Consider the following 18363-nt stretch of genomic DNA (forward strand, 5'->3'; position numbering starts at 1 on the left):
ACACAATGACGTCAGCTTAATGTTCAGGTACTGATTTGATTTAGGTTTAGTTGTGGTGTAGTTTAAATCACACAGATCTGCAAATATTAACATAGACAAACCAGTTTCACTTTCTTAGAGGACGTCTGCTGCGTGTGTGTGTGTGTGAGAGTGACCTGGTTTCCTGGGAGGGAGTGTGTCTAGGACGCTGTGACCCATTAAAAGCACATGCTGGTCTTATTCTGCATTTTGTTTTAGTTGTTCTCGTTTGTTAACCCTGACATGTTATGTTTGGAAATACTACTACTGCACAGTACTAGTGTACGCAAGCCCTTTCAAAGATCATATTTACTAGCTGAACGCAATTACGACTGGGAAAATATGACGGACAGAATGGATGCAACTACGGTACATTTGTTGCAGTGTCCTTTTTTTGTAGAAAAGGTACATCACCATCTTGAAAAGTGTTTTGAACGCACCTGATGTTGTAATATAACATCTTCCCAGCTTCCCAAGAGTACTTAAACACACCATACGCATGAAATACCTGCACCTGTTTTCCAGAATGTACAGTATACAGCCAGAGGCAATAACATTCACCATATTTATCTCTCTTTATGACTCATTATTTCATCAAACACTCATAGATTAGGACATTTTGAAATGCAAATAATCTTAAAAATGCTAAATATTAAGTAAGCTAATAGCTATACTGCACTGGTAATGTGACAAACTAAAACATTTTCAGCTTTATTGTGTGCTTTCAGTGCAGAATAAAGCAATACGCAATGTAGAGCCAAGCCATGCACTGCAGTGATTTTAAAATCAATCGTTGCATTCATCAGTAACACTAATTGTACTGAACTACGCCTCTCTAGGCTGTTGTGGATCTCATAAAGTGAATCTTTCACCGCCATCTTTCTGCATCCTCAGGAGACTCGCGCGTTAAACCACTGTGTTTCCTGAGAAATGTCCCAGCTAACAGGGAACGTTCTCATAACTTTAGCTAGCAATATTCTCTCAAAGTTATGAACAAACGCTCTTCCAGTAACATTAATAAAACGTCTGTGCAACGTCATCTGGTCTTTAATAACGTTCTCAAAATGTCAGCACAAAAACATTATCTATACATCATTAATTGAACGTTTTTTTTGGGGGGGGAATTTTGTTAGGGATGCACAGATATGACAATTTTGGCCGATACCAATAATTCTTTATATTTGAAAGCCGATAACCGATATATTGGGCAATAAATCAACATTTTTATATAATTTTTGACAGCCTGATTACAAAAACAAAAGTCTCACGATTAAAAGCCATGTCCCAAACACACAATTATGATGATCATCTCATTATAATTTTATGTAGCCGATATGACAGACTTGCGCTGCACATGTTGCACTGAACTGTATTCTCCTTTTTGGAAATATTTCCAATCATATTTCAAGCAATTAATCCCAATTAATGTTGAACAGTGCGCATCTGAAGTGTCTCAGCTGAAGGAAATAATACATTATTTATCAGCTTTAATATATCGGACAAACCTTCTTAACGCCGATTACGGTAACGTAAAAAATGATAATATATCGGCCGATACCGATATATCGTGCATCCCTAAATTTCATTAATTTCAAAAAACATTCCAATAATGTTCCAATAATTCCAATAAAAATGGAATGTTCCATAAGGTTCGAATCGCCAAGAAAAAAAGCATGTTTAAAACACTTTGATCGTTCAGAGATCAACCCGAAATGATGTTTTCATAACTCAATGGGAGCGTTGCGTTCTCAAAAGGTGTTTTTGTTGGCTTTGCCGGGATCAGTGGAGGGAAAATGCCCGCAGGCGGAGAGATGTTAATCCACAGGCACAGCAGTGTGGTGGTGAACAGGTGTGGACTTGCAGGACTCTATCCAGCTTCAGGTGTTGTTTACCCTGAGCCCGTGGCATTGTGGGAAAAGTATGCGAGTGGCCGCAGGGTTTGATGGAGTGAGGTCATGTTCGGGCGCGAGGTCCGATGATGCGTGATGGTGAACGAGACGTCTGCCTGTATGATGTCATCCACCTGATTCATGTCTTTTCCTCTGATCTTATCCTAAATTCCTCTGTTTTCTGTCTGCATTTGAACTCCGGGAGTTACAATCCCATTGTTTCTCTCCATAGAGCGTTGTTGTTTTATGGGATTACATCATTTGCAGTGCTTCATGGGAAGCGTAGCTCATTAAAGGCATAGTTGACCTTAAAATGATCATTTTCTGACCCTCGTGCCACTGGCTTTCTTGCTCAGAAGAACACAGTGGAAGATTTTTAGAAGAATGTCAAATATGTTTAATATTTATGGCTATTTATTATGATTTGTTTTTTAGAAATAAGATCATGCCTGTTTCTGTGTGGTCTTTGCCGATTATGTTGAATAATTTGATTTATTTTATTATATATTAACTATTACATTCAGTATAATGATATATTTTATATTTATTTATTACTATATATGTATTTTATTAGTAGTAAATGCATATGAATTTATTTCTAAATTAATATTAAGTAAATTATTGATTAAGGATTGAAAATATTATATATTAATAAATAAATTAAACTATAAATATATTAAATGAATAAAATGTAATTTCAATGTAATTTCAATGTATTTTTTAAAATAATAAATGTTTAATTTTAGAATAAATTAATGGACATTTATTATTAATAAACAAATGACTTCAGTGGAACATTTCGGAGAATATCTCTGTGTTTATTATGTTTATCATTTATGGTTAGTTATGATTATTTTTTTAGAAATATCAGAGATCATATGTTATTGTTTTGTCTTTGCTGATTAGACTTCTGTCTGTTCCAGATTTTGACAAAATTATGAATAATTATGTTTAATAATAATAATAATAATAATCATAAATGTTATATTTATTATTATTGATTTATATTATGTATTATAATTTATTATTAAATACTATTAATAAATATAATAAATACATATTTTATTAAATTAATAATTAATTATAAATTGAAATGAATAAATATATAATAAATAAATTATGTATTTTTTAAATTAAATTAATAAGAAATCATTTTAAATGTATTTAAAATTAAATAAAAATATTGAACATTGAACATATTTTGAGGAGTGTCTCAGTGTGTTTTGTCCGTGGTTCGGATCGACACGAGGGCGAGTAAATGATGCCAGAATGATCATTTTAAGTGCAATATCATATTCCTGTATCTTGTCTTGTTTGTCAAACACTCATAAATGAACGGGGAAAGTGTTTTTCCGCAGTGAAGCCCGTCTGGTTTTTCTTCATTTCCCACCGCTGTCGTTTCCAGGCTTTCGGGAGTGTCCATACAATTCCTCTTCATCCTCCTTTTCCTTTTTTGGTTTTCTTTTCTTTCCCGTCGAGCGGTCCCTCCCACAATGCACCTGCGTAGTTGGAGAACGCAACAATGGCAGGACATGAGCTGAGATCCAGACACACAAAGCGCTCCTCCACATCCTGGTTGTTTGCTGAGCGCATGCACATGTGAATAAAGGTCTAGTTCCTCCTCCGTCCGTGTCGTTCAGCGCATGATTTGCTGCATGACTGCATTATGATGCACTGCAGACTCATCCCCCCTGCTGATTGGCTGATTGCCAGGCTCATGATGTCACTTCCTGTTGCAGAAATGATGGTGTGGTCCGGTCCGGGGCGGGTCAGGGTCCGCTTAGAGCTCGTAGACTTTGAGCTTTGATCTGTTTGGGTGTGGCGTGGTCAAACGCTGATAAGCAGAGTGAGATAAGATGCTAAACCACCGAATGAAAGACGCAAGATTTCCAGATAAAGACACTCATAAATATTTTACTTTCTCCAGTCAGAGATCAACGTCTCCTGGTGTTATAAGCTCAAATCTTTTGCAACAGATGAACAGAGATCTATCGGATATATTTCAGGTCGTTATTACTGCTAAATAAACCCCACAGTGCAAATAAACCTGTTAACTCGACCAATATTTACCAAATTAATTCATTCATGTGCAAATAAAAAATATTGATTTGATTGTTTTTTGTTATTATATTTAAAATAATTATAAATATTCATATGTATTGTTTTATAATATATTTATATGTATTATTGTTGTTATTAATTAAATATAATTATTAATAAATTAAATTATTAAATTATAAACAATTTAATTCTTAAATGAATGTTCATGTATTAGGCTATATGTATGTATGGATATAAAACATTTTAATGTTGAAATAACAATAATGATTTGATATTGATATTATATTTTTTTATTCATTTATTTTTTTATTATAAATGTGTAGATTTATTTACATTCTTATAAATAATAAATGAATGCAAATTTATCATTATTAATAAATAAATGTATGTTTATAGATTCAAAATAGATTCGCTTTTTTATTTATTTTCAGTATTTTAATATAATACATTTTTATATTTATTATGAATTAATATATGTATAAGTATTATATTTATTGTATTATTATAAAAAATGTAGTGGAAACATTTATGTATGTTAATATGCATTAAACTAAATACTTTATTCATTGTATATTATTTAATTAACTGTATTTTTTAAATTAAATTAATTTATACTTAATCTGCATATAAAATATTAATTTGATTATTTTATTTATTATAATGCATATGTATTATGTATTTTTAATATGTATATGTATACATTTTGTATTATTTTTTAGAATTATTAGCAATCAGTGGGCATTCATGTATATTTGCACATTATACAAATATTATTTTATTAATTATCATGCATTTGTAAATGTATTATTATACATATGTATATGTATTATATTGTTGTAATTATATTTTCATAAATCTCAGTGATCAGTATCATTAATGTGTGTGTGTCTGTGCTGATCAGGTGACACACACTCTCAGACGGGCAGGAGTTCAGTGTCAGGCACTCGATGGCAGATACTTCTCCTCCGCTGTCATTTCCTCTTCTTTGTTTACGGTTTCCTGTCTCTCTCTCGCTCTCTCTCTCTCTTTCTCTCTCTCTCTCTTTCTCTCTCTCTCTCTTTCCACCCCTCTCTCTCTCTCTTTCCACCTCTCTCTCTCTCTCTCTCTCTCTCTCTCCACCTCTCTGTCTCTCTCTTTCCACCTCTCTCTCTCTCTCTCTCTCTCTCTCTCTCTCTCTCTCTCTCTCTCTCTCTCTCTCTCTCTCTCTCTCTCTCTCTCTCTGTGTGTCTCATAAATCTTTAGGTTCAGGATGAGAAGCCTAATGTTCATGAACCTCTTCACGCGTTCAGTTCAGTTCAGTTGTTTGTGTAAGAATGGATTCATGAACCAGTGACACAGAGTTGTGATTCATGAGGTCGAGGAAGGACAATATTTGGAAAACAATCCCCTCATTGCAGATTTCAGTGGAAGAGTCATAATAAAGTCAGATATAAAACACTTTATTACCCGGTGCTCACATTTATCATGAAGTCATAAGTGCTCAGTCAAATATGTACCGCAGGAGGCGTGTTGTTTACAGCTGTGATGATGTGAAGGACATGAGGTGTGGCTGATTAATGTGAATCTGAGATGAGCAGCTCTCGTCTGATTGGCTGGAGGGATCTCTCTCGTTCGCACTCACACACACACACAGAAAGCAGAACATTCCGTTATATTTTAACTGGCGACTGGAGCATTTGCGTGTTTTTCCCCGGAGACCTTCGGTCAGAACACACTGATCTAAAGACACAAATGTGGTCTGGATTAGATATGTTTGTGTGTGTGTGTGTGTGTGTGTTATCACTTTTGCATCTCTCTCTTTTGTTCTAAATCATGATTAATTGTGCACTTTTTTTTTTTTCGACATCAAAAAAACAACAAAAACCACCTGTTTATTTGCACAGAACGGTTTATTCTCTTGCGCTTTAACGGATCCAGAAACAAATAACTATTTTCCCCCAAAATAAAAATATATGTTAGGCTATAAGTTAAGTGTTTTTAATTGGCATGAATAACTGTAGGTCTGTTAAGATGTTTTGTGTCGTGATGTTATTTTCAGCATCTTAAATGATGTTATTTCAGTTCTTGTGAAAAATAATAATGATTTAAATGAAGTATTTGCACATTATGACTTTAAATCATGGTGATTTACATGAGTTGATGCACAATATTGTTTTGCTATAATAGAGTGAAATATTACAGTCATGAGAATAATCTCACAACGCAAAACATCTATTAAGCAATAATGTACTTTATGTATTATAATTTAGTATTTTTTCATTTGATTGTGGGGTGAAATGTGATCTTTGCCAGTTTCACTGACTGGATTCATATTCTTGAAGGGATTATATGAGTGGATCTGTCATTGATCACATGAAATGGTTGGTTTGCGGGACCTAAAGAAAGAGTCTTTTGCTCTGAAACGATTGTATTGAAGGAAGTCTTGAGAGACGGACGGGTAAAATTAGATTGACAGAAGCACCAGGAGGCTCAAGTGTGTCAGACGGATCTGTGTCACACTCCTTCTCCTCGTCAGATTTTACACCTTCGTGTGATTCCAACACAGTCGACGATTTACTGCCCCTATCAGATCTGATTTCATGAGGATCTTTACAATCGTTTCACGCCGAGCTTGAGAATGTGCTATAAAAGAAAAGTCTGTCTTTAAAACAACAAAGAAAAGAAAAAAAGTTTTTTTATTTATTTTACGTTTACTTAGATAAATGTTCTATTGACACACATGCACCTGAGTTAAAAAATTTAGGAGTGCATTAAATATGTTCAGGACTGCAATGATAATTGATCAAATTTTGTGTTTTTCCTTTAAAAAAAGCCTTCAAGCTGTGTAAATTGTGTGTGTGTGTTTATCTTTCCTTCCTGTTACAGGACAGCCCAAAAACTACAAGGAACCTTTAGATAAAAAAAAAAAAAATCCTTTATGCATAATGATGGACTTTTCACTGTAAACAAGCCTGAAATTACAGTGGGACTCTTATTTTGAAATGTCAATTAAAAAAAGATGAGGTTGATAAAATATGCATTTGTACAGCTCTCTAAAACATATTACAATATAAACACCTTAAAGTAAATGTCACAATTCATTAACAGTAGGCCATGACCATAAACGGACAACTAATCGAAAAACATGAAATTAACTAAAGGTTCAAATGTTTAATTAATCTGAATGAATTGTTAAAAAAACAACAACGATTAATTAATCTTTTAACGATCAATCGTACCTCTAGTAGGTCATAAATGCGTGATATTCATTAATTGCGAACTGGTCTGAAACCGCGAGCGGTAGAACAGCGCCTTTTTTGAATATCCAAATAAAGTTAATGTGTGTAGTTGTTTGTAGTCAAAGCAGCAAAAACACATAAAATCTGGTTACAAACTGAGTAATCTGAATGGATTTAGATGTGATTCCAGAGTCCAGACATAATGTTTTTAACATGTGTAGGAATATGAATAAATGCATTAAATGAGTAACGCCGTACAGTCTGATTGAGTTTTAGTGTTGAGTATATTCGTCAGACTGAGAATAAGGGTGCGACCCGTTGTGGGAGAGAATGATTGGGGAAAACAGCAGAAATGAAAGGAATAGGGCAAGAAACGGGTGGAATAACTCAAGCGCTCTCTGATAAAGAAACGCAGATGGGTGGTCGAGCAGAAGAGGGACTAATGACTGTATTTACGAGATGAACGACAACACATGTTGTAATTGTGGAAAACATTAACCTTGAAAACTCAAGTCTAGCATTAAAGAGTCACGGCGTAAGCAGATCATAATTACGTGTTCATCCACTGGGCAGTTTAGTTCATAAGCATCGCTTACACAGCTGGTTCATGAGCAATAAAACTACATTTCCCATCATTCTCGGTGGCAGCAGGATCACTTGCATTGCTAGTATTCATCCTCTCTTTTAGAACTCTTTAGAACTCTCTTTTAGAACTCTCTTTTTTAGAACTCTCTTTTAGAACTCTTTAGAACTCGCTCCTCTCTCTTTTAGAACTCTCTCTTTTAGAACTCTCTTTTTCAGGCTCTGAGCTGGCAAGCAGCTGTGTAAGGTCTGCGTGTTTGAGGTTTTGTTGATGTATTTGGGGTCATGAGAACATCCCAGCGGTCGCCTCGCTCTCTGTCTGTCGTTTGGGTGCTAATGGACTGTGTTGCAGATGTGTTTTCTCAAGGGTTTTTCACACACACACACACACACACACACACACACACACACACACACACACACACACACACACACACACACACACACACACACACACACACACACACGCACACAAACTCTACCAATGCTAGTGCCGTTGGAACCAATGATTAACCAGTAATACTGTATTAACCAACCATTCCCATTAATTAACCAGTATTTTGCTATTTTGAGACCAAATGGCTGGTCAACAGACGTTTTCCCAAATCTACATCCGTTGTTAATGGATAATGCAGAAAGTTTCAGATGAGTTCTATGTAATCTTAGGGCTCTTGACTCTGTTAAAGAACACTTTCTGCCATTAAAGGTTCTTTTCTTAATAAGGAAATGTCTTAAATGTCATAATTTACTCACCCTCGTGTTGTTTCAAACCTGTATGAACTTCTTTCTTCTGCTCAACACAAAAGAAGATATTGAAGAATGTCGGGAACCAAACATGTGATTGACCCCATTGACTTTATATTATTTTTTTCCCCATTCTATGGTATGGAAGTCAAGGGGCCCTCAACTTATTGGTTACCAATATTCATTTTTGGGTGAACTATCCCTTTAAATGATTGCATAACACTTTCATGTTCAATGGGCTATTTTCCAACAATTTTTTTCTACTGATAAAGTATGTTTACGAGTTGTTTATGGCATAAAATGTTATTAAAATCGAATGAAAACAAATGTAGTTAATTGAAACTAAATCCATTAAATGGAATTTAGATGAATTTCACACAATATTAATACTGAAAATCAGCTAAAAATATTTGACATCAGAAACTGACAGAGCTTATATAATTACTGTGTTTTGATATATGAAAAATATTGTTCAATTATTATGTAATTATGTATTATGTTCAAGTCTTATTTATGATTATTTTCTTTTCTACTTCTCTAAGGTTTGCAATTAAAATAGCCTTTGCTGCTATTATGGCATGAACGAATGAATGTTGGAAAACAAGAAAACAACAATGCATTTTTAACTGATCAGGCGTTGGCAAGCTGGCTGTTGATGCAGATTGTCTCAGAATGACTAAATATTGTCCAGTTTACTGTTCAGTTTTGGCTTTCTACAAGTCTCTGCTCTCTAGATGTCAGCACTGGTCATAGTTCTGTCAAACTATCAACTATGAACATACGAGTGTCTGCCATTACAAATACATCGAATCGTCTATTTTAAATCTGGATCAGCCAAAGTCGTCCCATGTGGGAATCTGTGACTCGCTCAGGGTGTGGAGGAGCGTCAAACACCAAAATAACTCACCGACCTGACAGACTCAATGGAGTGTGCAGATCTGAATCACTAACCACCCAAACCAGTTCCCGGGGCGCGGGGGAACGCCACGAGTCCCGCTATCAGAGCAACCTTTTTGCTGCTCAGTTTTAAACCTGGAAATAATAGGGGAAATTTGTGATTCCCATGTTTGGAACATCTAGAAATGTCTAAAGCTACATTGCCTTTGATCTGCTCAGCTGTAAAAGATTTCATTAGCTAGAAATTGCTTTTTGTCAATGTTAATCTTCACAAAATGTGTTTTGCCCACCATTGGCAGTGTGTTTGGGAAGCTTGTTTGGAAATTACGATTATTTTTAGTAGGGGTGTCACAATTCGATACATATCACGATACTGAACTCACGATACGATATTATTGCGATACTCCAAGACATATGATAAAAGGTTAACAAAAAACACTTAATGCTAATTAAAATGCTAAATTTGGTTTTACATTGTGAGTGTAAATGAATAGGCTTGGACTTGTGCTGGAAACCCAAAGCAACAATAGAGACACCAGAATAACAATATTCATGATTCTGAAGCTGAAGCATTATTCAATTTCTGAAACGAATATGTTTGCACTCTTTCACTGACTAGATATATTTAAAATAATGTAGGACACTTTTTACTGGTTACATAAGACATTTGGCATTATCAGGACCCACAAATATTCCCCCATTGCATTATTATACATTATATTCAACATACAGTAGTTTAATGTAGTACTGACACTAAAACTCTAAGATTTTTTTTCTCACACAGTAATTTATATTTTGGGTGAACAACCCACAATACAGGTTGTCACTATCTATGATATTGATGCATTTTTGTATTGCGACATATTGTGACACAATATATTGTTACACCCCTAATTTTTAGTCAGTTTCAATCTTGTTCCCGCCAAACGTGTTTTAAGAATGTTTTGTTGTGAAAGTGGCAAAATGAAGGTGTTTTCTGGACTGTCCATTGAAGCCGCACATGTTGTTGTTTCTGGTTGTGTGTGTGTTGGTATGATCTGGTCAGACCTGTTGTGTCCCACCCTCTCCTGCAGCTCGAGCACTGTGAGATTCAGTGGCGCGTGGGAACCGCTGTCGGCCATCTTGCGCCTGTTTGGGCTTGCAGTGTTGCAGTTCAGTTGAACTCAGTGATTTGTTTGTGTCCTTGGGCGACTGCTCTAACCCGACACCTGCGTGAGTTCACCTGCCTTACCAGTTCCTTCGCGCCAAGAGTTTTTGTAAACACCGCAAGATCCAAACCACTGGGCCACTCTATTATTTATGGTTTATTGTGCAAAATGTAATTTTGATGGTTTAACCTGTTAACTTTCACACCGATTTTTGAGCATAGATCCGAACTTAAACTTTGTACTTCATGAAAGCTTTGAAAAACAGACTTTTTTTATATATACAAAGACACTCAACAGATTATTGCAGAAGTAAAAGCATTTCAAAAAATGATAGTGTACAAATGTTAAAGAAGATGAGGTTTACTGTGAAGCAAATGTTCTGAATTATATTTTATATAAAATACATATTTTTCTAAATAATTTGGATTCTAAAATCACTATGAATTAAAACCATAGGCTGTCTAAACAAGTTTTAACCCAAAAAAAAAAGTGTCCGTCTTAAAGGTTTTAAAGTACAATTTTTTATGACAACACCAATTTCAAAACAATTTTGTTTTGTTTAATTTTTATGATTACTAAAATATGTGAGGGGAAAAAAGCATTAAAATAGGCTACCATAGATTTACGCCCCCTCCAGAAACTAGACATGTCACGATTGTTGATTAAGCATCTGATCGTGGTTATTCAATCTAATCACAACATTCTGCAATTTAAATTTATAAAAAAATGAGGGCTGAGGGAATTAACGTGTTAATCTTTGCGATTAATTTGAGATGTTTAACACATTTAAAAAAAATAACGCAATTGACGCAGCATCTTTTTTTTTGTTGCCTCGTTTTAATGACTTCCTGTTGCGGCTGCTATTGAAAAGGCCAAAAATATGCCGTCCCGCCCCTCCGTGTTCGGCGATCAGGTTTCATTCTCGCGCAGCTTGTTTAGTAACTTCGCGAGCGGGTCTTTTCCGTTCTCTGTGTGTGTGTGTGTGTGTGTGTGTGTCGGCGCTGCTGCGCTCTCTCTGCTCAATGTTCCGTTCCTGTTTGCGCTGCGCGTTCTGCTCTGTCCTTAAAGGCCCAAACACTCGAATCATGTACCGATCACGCACTGGAAAAGCAAAGTCTGCTTAAATAAGGTGAGATTTCTCAGTATTAGACTTCTGTTTGCTGAGCTGGTATAGCCATGCTGGGCAACAATGGTAAAATGACCTGCTCTGATCACATGCTCTGGTAATAATAGCTTTGTATGACTATACTTTATTTTGATAATTAGTCAAAAAATAAATCTGTTAAATCTGAGTATGTTGTATAGAACTGAATGAAGAATAATATATTGATATATTGATGTTTAATATTTATATATAGGGCTATTTTCTGTCCAATTTATGTGGACATTTTTCTTTTTTTCCCCCTTTTTTTGTGTGTTGTTTAATTTAATTAGTGATTCTACGTTTAAATATTGATGATTACAAGTTTGGGGGAAATGCGATTAATCACAGCAAATTGTGTGATTAATTAGTTCATTTTTTTTAATCGATTCCCAGCCCTAAAACAAATGTATATATATAAAAAACACTATTATGAAGTAGTAGTACACAAAGATAGTCAAAGGTCTTCCTTCACCCATATTTGTTGGTTTGATTAGACTGCATTATAATATCATATATTATATTATATTATATTATATTATATAGGATTTCCAGTAAAAGCCGCAAAGTCATTTTTCCAGAACCTTTACTTTCGCTGTTCCTCAGCGGTGGCTTGATCTTTGCATGACTCTAAAACACCTAAAATCGCATCTTTTCCTTCAGCATTTGACTGAATCCTCAATATGCCTCATTTCCCTCCCTGTACTCTTCTCAAAAAAATGTTTGAGATGTCAAATTTTACTTTTGTTAATGGTATTGCCTCCTTAGGATGAATCACTTTGTCGTATTTCTTGTTTGTAAGTCGCTTTGGATATGGAATCAATGGAAATTTGGAAATGAGTAAACGTAAATGATTTGGGAAGTGTTTTTCTCTAATTTATATTTTTATTGCACTATAGTAACCAACTCTGCACAATTAAAAGATTAGTTGTGTAGTTTTATTAGCGTTTATCTTTGTTCTTCCCTGCCTTCGTTGATCTGAACAGGCCTGTGACCCGCCGGAGACCCGCTGCTCTTTGACACGAAGTTTAAACAAGCACGCCGTTGTCCAAACACGTCTCTGAATAGTATAATCAACAATGTGTTTGGCTGAACCGCATTTAAAACAAAACATCCCACGTACTATATCAGTGCAAGTGTGTGTGTTCGAGACGCTTAGCTGTAATTACAGACGGCGGTGTCAATTCATGTGTCCGCCAGGAGCGAGACGTATGCTGTGTTTTACGAGCTGCTGCTGACCTAACCTGTGTTTGGACGAGCTCTACAGACCCAGCATTCCTGAGCGAGTGTGTAAGACGTGCAGGAAACTGCTCCGTTGTAGATCTGTTTCTCGTCCGCTCGCGTTGCTAGTATTAGCTAACAAGAGCCCCTTCAGCTGCTGTTTATTTAAGATGTTAAACGCTGATATCAGAGATCCTCTCCACCCTTGTGAATGTGATGGCCCTAGCAACCACCCGAACACCCTGGCAACCACATAGAAACATGCAAAACCATGCAGAACACACTAGCAACGGCGTAGTGACAACCTAGCATTGTACAAGCCTTGCATTTTCTTCAGAAAATGGGAAATCTGGGTATCTACAAAAATCTACAAAGTTATCAGGTTTTTCTGAACCGTTATAACGCATTTTTGTATTTAGAATAGCATGAACAAACAATTTACTGATAAAACAAACTGGAAAAGCTTCTTTAGGCGGATGATGTAATTGTCTATTTTTGCTGTTTCTTGTTTATTCTGCCAGTCAGGGTTTAAAATAAACACTGTGTACATTATTAAACATGCTTATTATTAAAGCACACACACTCACTCACTCACTGTCACACAAACGCACAAACACTCTCACGCACACACACTCTCTCTCTCTCTCTCTCTCTCTCTCTCTCTCTCTCTCTCTCTCTCTCTCTCTCTCTCTCACACATTCTCTCTCTCTCTCTCTCTCTCTCTCTCTCTCTCTCTCTCTCTCTCACACACACACACACACACACACACACACACACACACACACACACTCTCTCTCTCACACACATTCTCTCTCTCTCTCATACACCCACACTCTCTCTCACTCACACACACTCTCTCACACACACACACTCTCTCTCTCTCGCTCTCTCTCTCTCTCACACACACACACTTTCTCTCTCTCTCTCTCTCTCTCTCTCTCTCTCTCTCACTCACTCACTCACTCACTCACATCTGTAATGTGTGTGTGTGTATTAAAGGTCATTCCTCCCGTATGACCTCCCTCCTCATTAAAGGTCCCGTAACACCCCGCTCTCCTCTCTCTCCTTCAGAAACCATGTCGGACGCAGACAAATTCCTGTACGTGGACCGTAACCTGGTCAGCAACCCTCTGGCTCAGGCCGACTGGGCCACGAAGAAGCTGGTATGGGTGCCGTCGGAGCGGCTGGGGTTCGAGCCGGGCTCCGTGAAGGAGGAGCACGGGGACGAGGTGGTGGTGGAGCTCGCAGACTCGGGGAAGAAGGTGCGGGTCAACAAGGATGACATCCAGAAGATGAACCCGCCCAAGTTCAGTAAGGTGGAGGACATGGCGGAGCTCACCTGCCTGAACGAGGCGTCCGTGCTGCACAACCTCAAGGAGAGATACTACTCCGGACTCATATACGTGAGTCTGAACACACACAGAGAGCCAACACAGATCACAGGGAACATCTCTGAACAAACCTTCATCCAGGAACATTAATAGAACGTTTGTTCAAAGTGATCGGGTCTTTAGTAATGTGGTTACACTTAACAGTAAGGTTCATTAGTTAACAACCTTACTTAACATGAACGATACATCTTCAGCATTTATTAATCTTAGTTAATATTAATTTCAACATATACTAATACGTTATTAAAATCATTAATGATAATAACATTAGCTAATGCACTGTGAACTAACATGAACAAACAATCAACAGTTGTATTTTTTATTAACTAACATTAACAAAGATGAACTAATACAGTAACAAATGTATTGTTCATTGTAGTAGTTCATGTTCGTTAATACAATATTTGATTTTAATAACGTATTAGTAAATGTTGAAAGTAATATAAACTAAGATTAATAAATGTTGAAGAAGTATCGTTCATTCTTAGTTCATGTTAACTAAGGTAGTTAAGTAATGTTAACTAATGAAGCTTACTGTAAAGTGTTACCAGTAATGTTCTCAAAATGTTAGCACAGAAACATTATTTATACATCGCTCATGAAGAGTTTTCTCTGAAACTCTAAACGTTTTTAAATGTTACCAGTTTTAGAATGTTCAAAAGTAACGTTTCCTTCACATTTGCAAATTGGAATGTTCGCAAAACCAGGAAAGAACCTTTTTAAAACATTTAAAATTCTGGACGTTGTGAACGTTCTGAGATCGTTCAGATTTTTTTTTTTTTTTAGCGTAATGGGAATATTAGAAAAAACGTTCTTGGAATATTAGAAAAAACGTTCTTAGAATATATTTTTGGACCCTGTAAAGCCTGACATGAAATAGTAGCCATATTTGATACACCAGGGTTTTATGGCTCATATAAGTATGATATAGTGAGAATATGGAGGAAAGGGACCCAAACTGAAAAAAAACTATGCCATTTTGTGCAGATAGTACTGAAATTTATTCAGATATTATGATATTTATACAGAAAAAAGTATGAAATTCTGCTTGTAATGTGCATTAATAATGAGATCTTTATAACAGTATGTCAGATACTTGCAAAAAATGCATATAAATATCAGTCATCTGCCAATAATATCTTAATAAGATGATATTTAAATGCTTAGTTTTATGATCAAAGCTCTGTAGTTTTAAAACATAAAATGCAATATAACGATGATTTTTCCATAAAATGATGTCTGGATAATCTAGAAAACCAGGAGGCTTCATAGGGTTAATACGAGAACTAGGTCCTACAATTGAATTTCCCACAATTCCACAGTCCCACCAGTTTGATTGTTTTCCCAGGTAAAACAGGAGCTCGTTCAGTGTTTTTGTGGGTCAGAGGTTTGTTTTTGAGAAATGTTAAGATATTCAACAGCCTTGAATGCAGATAACGGGGTCTCGCTGACTCGATCGCTGAAACTGTTCAGTGCCGTTTCTCCAAACAGGAAGCTTTAGGAACAATGTGCTCCCGAGGGACAGGAAATGATGCGTGCGGGAGGGGAGAGCAGGTTTGAGTTAAACGTGATTGAGAAAGAGAGAGTCTCTACTAGACAGTCATATAATCTGGTTAAGAGAAGTCAGACCTGGTTGATCCGGGTTTGGGTTCACACTGGTTCCAGTTCTTGAATCTGAATCTAACAGGTCTCTAATGTCGTTCTGAAGCCGATTTGAGTCATAAATGTGAGCACTAGCACGACAACCACATGCATTTTTTGCAGTGCAACAATTTAGTTGCATTAACAGAAAATAAAGAGGTTTTGTCTTTGGAAAAGCTCAATCTGATTACGTTAACTCGATTAAAACACATGAGGAGAACTAACATGCCAGCAATGGCAAGTTCTCACTTCACCTTTTTGCTGATATTTTTGTTCTTGTGGTTTTATGACGAAAACAAATGAAACTTGCTCACAGGCTCTTTCTGCAGTGAGGATTATACATATATTATATTATATTGCAATAAAGAAATGCAACATTTATTAGCAGACGGACTTTATGGACTTGCATTTTCTCAAATGAAATGTGTTTAGTGATGATTACAGAACTGATATTTAATAATATCCTGATGCTTTGTGCTGTTCTGAAGGCCCCGAGTTCATGCGATCCTGCTCATCAGGTGCGGTTTGCTTATGCAAATCAGGCCAGATTAGTTTCATACCAACTGTGAACCGCAGTGAAACCCAGACCTGATGTGGACACGCGTCCATTTCACTTCAGAAAACACTGTAAACGTAGATTCATCTGACGATTTGGGACTCAAATAAAGCAGCTGTGTGATGTTACTGTTTTTTACACAGTTATTACTGTATTTTTGAGACGTTTGAAGGCCAGTGTGGATGTTGTGTGTGTGTGTGTGTGTCTCACGCTGACTGAACGCCTCTGTTGTGTGCCGCAGACGTACTCGGGTCTGTTCTGTGTGGTCATCAACCCGTACAAGAACCTGCCCATCTACTCCGAGGAGATCGTGGACATGTACAAGGGCAAGAAACGCCACGAGATGCCACCGCACATCTACGCCATCACTGACACGGCCTACAGGAGCATGATGCAGGGTAACACACACATGCACACACACAGTCTGGTTCGCTATCTTTGTGGGGACTCTCCATAGACGTAATGTTTTTTTTTTACTGTTCAAACTGTATATTCTGTCTCCTTACACTAACCCTACCCATCACACTCACACACACACACACACACACACACACACACGTCCTACAGGATGTAGATTCTGACTCGAACTTCAGTCAGTTCCTCTTCCTGTCATTCAAATAAATTCAAGTCACACAACAAAGTGGTTTCATTAGTCCAGCGCAGACAAAACATAAATGTTTACATCATTAATGTAGACTAAGTATATTATTCCCTGAAATGTAAACAGATTTTATCAGCTGATTTGAGATGTTTTCTCTGCTGTCGGAACAATAAACAGATTTGAATGCTGAAATACAACAACATAAAAATGTTAATGAAAATCCGTGATTTAAAGACGCCTTTTCAAAGATTTATATTTATAAACACACAAGACAACAAAAGTGATATATTATCATTTTTTTTGTCTTTTTTAATAAATATGAGAAAAAAAACTTTATATTTCTTTAAATTAGGATGGTGTGTTTAAGTAATAAAAATAAGTAATAAATAAATAACAATAAAAAAGAAATATTTGAATAAAATGTATTAAACTACAACAGTTATATGAATTTTGTTATTTTACTTAATTTACTTTAATTTCATTTATAATTACTTTATAAATTAGTTTTACTTAGTTAATGCTCAAATTCGAATTTCACTTCTACATCCTGTTTTCTTACATCAGTTCAAATTCTTTGAAAAAAATTATATTTACAAATACGTAAGAAAAAGTTTTACAATATTTACAATTAAAGCAGAATCCACACGCTGAATCAATATTCAAAGAAAAATAAGGCTTAAAGATCCAATAGAAGAAGAAAAATGTTGTGCGGATTCAATTTTACTCATAAAAATAAACACTGAGTTAAAAGTAGTATTAAAAACTATCCAAATTTGAATTGCAATTCTAGATCCTGAAGAAAAGTTGGAAAACATCAGTTTCTTTACATTTTTCTGCTGTGCAGATTCATTGGTAAAAGTAGCATTAATCATCCAAATTTGAGCTGCAATTCTGCATTGTGTTTGTTCAGAAATGCGACCGAAGTCCCGATGAGAATAAAGATCCTGAAACTGAACTGCATCTTGATGTGATTCTGACTGTTGCTCAGTAATGCAGTGTTTGTCCCGCTGTGTCAGGGTTTACTGCTCCTCAGGCCTCCTGCAGTGAGTCTCTGACCCACACTCATTACTGAGCTCTGCAGGCGCTCGTGTGGAGGCCTTTACAAGACACGCGCTTCATTACTGAACAATGCTGCATTTATCTGACCAAACACACTGTGAAATATTATTACTATTTAAAACAGCTGTTTTCTATGTGCATATTTGTTCAAATTTGATGATTGATTTGATGAACAAGAAACATTTCTGATTACTAT

The 18363-nt window shown here is 36.0% G+C and overlaps 2 protein-coding genes across 3 annotated transcripts in view; one reads left to right on the top strand and one right to left on the bottom strand.

Annotated features, from left to right (window-relative positions):
* The window catches only part of LOC311082803 (uncharacterized protein), an 11964-nt gene extending 9627 nt beyond the window's left edge, over positions 1-2337 (bottom strand). The window contains exon 1 of the mRNA XM_084113901.1: positions 1-2337. This exon is cut by the window's left edge and continues 101 nt beyond it. The gene's annotated coding sequence lies outside the window, so the exon portion shown is untranslated.
* Positions 1-18363, top strand: part of myh9b (myosin, heavy chain 9b, non-muscle) — a 55465-nt gene that overhangs the window by 1184 nt on the left and 35918 nt on the right. For both annotated transcript variants that reach the window (XM_084098824.1, XM_084098825.1), the window contains exons 2-3: positions 13991-14322; positions 16749-16905. In XM_084098824.1, coding sequence (XP_083954950.1) covers positions 13996-14322; positions 16749-16905 — 484 coding nt within the window. In that variant the 5' untranslated portion in view covers positions 13991-13995. The remainder of the gene's footprint in view (positions 1-13990; positions 14323-16748; positions 16906-18363) is intronic.

This window comes from Abramis brama (assembly GCF_963993115.1).
Source record: "Abramis brama genome assembly, chromosome: 1".
Taxonomy (NCBI): domain Eukaryota; kingdom Metazoa; phylum Chordata; class Actinopteri; order Cypriniformes; family Leuciscidae; genus Abramis; species Abramis brama.